Source organism: Coptis chinensis, chromosome 9 (assembly GCF_015680905.1).
Source record: "Coptis chinensis isolate HL-2020 chromosome 9, ASM1568090v1, whole genome shotgun sequence".
Lineage (NCBI taxonomy): Eukaryota > Viridiplantae > Streptophyta > Magnoliopsida > Ranunculales > Ranunculaceae > Coptis > Coptis chinensis.
This window is the reverse complement of record NC_141464.1, coordinates 59897016-59900056: the sequence shown is the minus strand read 5'-3', so window position 1 is coordinate 59900056 and position 3041 is coordinate 59897016. Positions and strand designations below refer to the sequence as shown.

The following is a 3041-nucleotide window of genomic DNA, read 5'->3' as shown; positions in this document are numbered from 1 at the left end:
GATAATTAAACAGGTTTCATTAAGCACTCGAGCTAAATTACTTAAGCTTATGATATCATCTATAATGTCCAGGAACAAGGGGACTCTGGCCCATAGGGGGACTAGAGTTCTTCACTCAAATTAACACTGCCGTATAGACAATTTTGCCGTGTCCAAAACTATTACAGAAATTAAGTTAATGGGGTTTAAACTGGAAAGATTAGGATTTGAGGGACAATTTAGGTTAGTTAATCCAAAATTTTAAAGAAGAATAAAAGGTTTAAGAGAAACTTATTTATTCTAAGAACGGATAATATCTTAATTTTATTCTGAAAATTCTACGATAACTGATCTAGAATTGGAAATGTAAACAGAAGAAAAGTAAAGAAGAAACATGCCAATTTATTGTTTCAAAAAAGAAAAGGAAACATTTTATTTGTTTAGTTTAAATTGGAATTTGAAGAGAACTTTGGTTATGGGTCTTAAATTTGGATAAAATATTAAAGAGAAACAACATGTTTAAATGATTTACTTTAAGAGAATCAATCTAATTAATTTTTTCCAAATGAAACCTTTCTAATTAAATTTTTATTGGAAACTAGAACAATCCTCAAGTGCTAAACAAGAATGAATCAGAACCAAATTTGTTGACAATCCCCACTTGAATCTCAGTATAAATGGCCTAATACAATGGAACAATGGGACCTCAGAAACCAAAATATGGGAAAAGTACCACATGTTCTAGTTGTGCCACTCCCGGCACAAGGCCATGTGATGCCTCTAATGAGCTTCGCTCAAAGGTTAGTTGATCACGGAGTCAAAGTCACTTTTGTAAATGCTGAGTTCATTCACAAGAAATTAGTTTCCTCCTTGATAAATCACAAGGAAGAAAAAGAAGATAGAAGGATCCATCTAGTCCCAATTACGGGTGAATCGAATATCAATGATGACCGTACAGATGAACAAATTTTTTATGAGTTTATATCTGAAAATACGCAGATTCATTTGGAGAAGTTGATAAATACGATTAATGAATCAGGCAATGAGAAGATAGATTGTGTTGTGGCTGATCCATATTTGGGGTGGACACTTGAGTTTACTGAGAAGCTTGGGATCAAAAGAGCTGCGTTTTGGAACATATCCCTTAGTGCTTTGGCTTTTACGCTTCTTGTTCCCAAGCTACTTGAGGAAGGAGTCATTGACGATAAAGGTACTCTTTGTGTGTGTGTGTGTGTTTCCTTTTTGATAGTATAATTTTATTTTTAATTTTTAATTTTTATTTAATTTTTAATTTTTAAGTTATTGAACAAGTCTGAAATTGAGAGCACAAATTTCCACATTATCAGGTTATCCCATGAAGGAGGAAAATATCAGACTTCCACCCAGCATGCCTGCAATGAGCTCCGTAGACTTCTATTGGGGATTTTCAGATGATATTAAGTTACGAGAAATACTCTCCAAATTCTTAGACAAGGCGAACAAAGGTGCTAAAGCCGCTAATTGGATAGTCTGCAACTCATGGTGTGAGCTCGAGCCTGCCAGTAACGATTTCATCCCTAACATTCTAACTATAGGTCCATTGCTTGCGAGTGAGCAGCTTGGACATCCTACCGGACAATTACTGCCAGAAGATTCCACTTGTTTAACCTGGCTTGATCAGCAACCAGCCCAGTCGGTCATTTACTTAGCATTTGGAAGCACCACAATCTTTAACAAAAGCCAATTCAACGAACTAGTACACGGACTAGAACTTGTCAATCGACCATTCTTGTGGGTAGTCCGATCCGACTTCACTGATGAGCTCAGTTCATTATACACGGATAGTTTTAAGGTGAGATTAGCTCACTATGGAAAAATAGTGGACTGGGCACCTCAACAGAAGGTCCTGGCTCATCCCTCTATTGCTTGTTTTGTAACTCATTGTGGTTGGAGCTCAGTTGTTGAGGGTGTAAGCATGGGGGTTCCTCTTTTAGGCTGGCCTTATTTTAGTGATCATTTTCATAACCAGAATTACATCTGTGATATTTGGAAGGTTGGCTTAAGATTAGATAAAGATGAAAATGGAGTCGTTACAGGTACTGAGATTAACAAAAAAGTGCAGGAATTGCTTGGCAACGAAGGTATAAGATCAAGGGCAAATAAGCTCAAAGATGTGGCCAAGAGGACTGTCAGTGAAGGAGGATCGTCCTCGGAACACTTCAAAGACTTCATTAACTGGATAAAAGGCTAAAGATGTCCTATAAAATGATTGTAGGGACTCCTTCACAGAGGTCGTTTCAGTACTTATTCAAGTTACCGCTTTAGAGAGGTCAAATCGAGTCATTGTTGTTGAACACAATGTGTTCCTGATTAATTATATTAACTGATATTCTGCCTATTTCCATCTGTAGTTATTTGATTTTTTAATTTCACTTCTTCTATATATATATATATATATATATATATATATATATATTTTTTTTTTTTTTTTTAATTTTTGGGGTTAACGCAGACCACTCCCTATAGCACCGAACTGCAAAGAGTTACATACCTCCTTGAGGTATGATCATCAGGGAGATGTTCCTGACTTCAAACAAGCTAGGCTACAACCACGAAGCACGCACTCACAAAAACAAGCTTGTACCCGCAACAAAGAGCTTAATACTGTGTAGGTACCCTCTGTTCTACATTCATATCACTACAGCACACATGTCCACAACCCATGTCGTATCTCCACCAGCTCGTACCGCACCACCAGGACGTAATAACGACCCAAGCTCAAGTCGTTCCAAATCTCAGTTACAACCATATATGGAAGCAAATGATCTAGCGCAATCCTGAAGCTCAGTCAACGCACCAATCAAGGAGACATTTACTTTGTAACATCAGGAGTAATGACGAATCATCAAGATAGCACACAATGTGGGTCTACACTTGATAACGACCTAGAGCAAATAAGGAAAGTCAGCTCAAACATCTATAAGTAGAGAGAGATGAACTACGTAAGGCTTAGCTTGATTCAGGTTTTACCCAAGAAACTTGATACGTAGGCAACTTAAGTCCCAAAAAAGAGTGCATCCATT

General features: G+C 37.2%; 1 protein-coding gene across 1 annotated transcript; it reads left to right on the top strand.

Moving 5' to 3' along the window:
- The first annotated feature begins 703 nt into the window (after positions 1 to 703).
- LOC147477052 (UDP-glycosyltransferase 83A1-like) lies at positions 704 to 2347 on the top strand. The gene is made up of 2 exons (XM_086584075.1): positions 704 to 1189; positions 1326 to 2347. Exons 1-2 carry the CDS (start codon positions 754 to 756, stop codon positions 2207 to 2209), a joined length of 1320 nt encoding a protein of 439 aa, XP_086440201.1. The 5' UTR covers positions 704 to 753; the 3' UTR covers positions 2210 to 2347.
- The last annotated feature ends 694 nt before the right edge of the window (positions 2348 to 3041 follow it).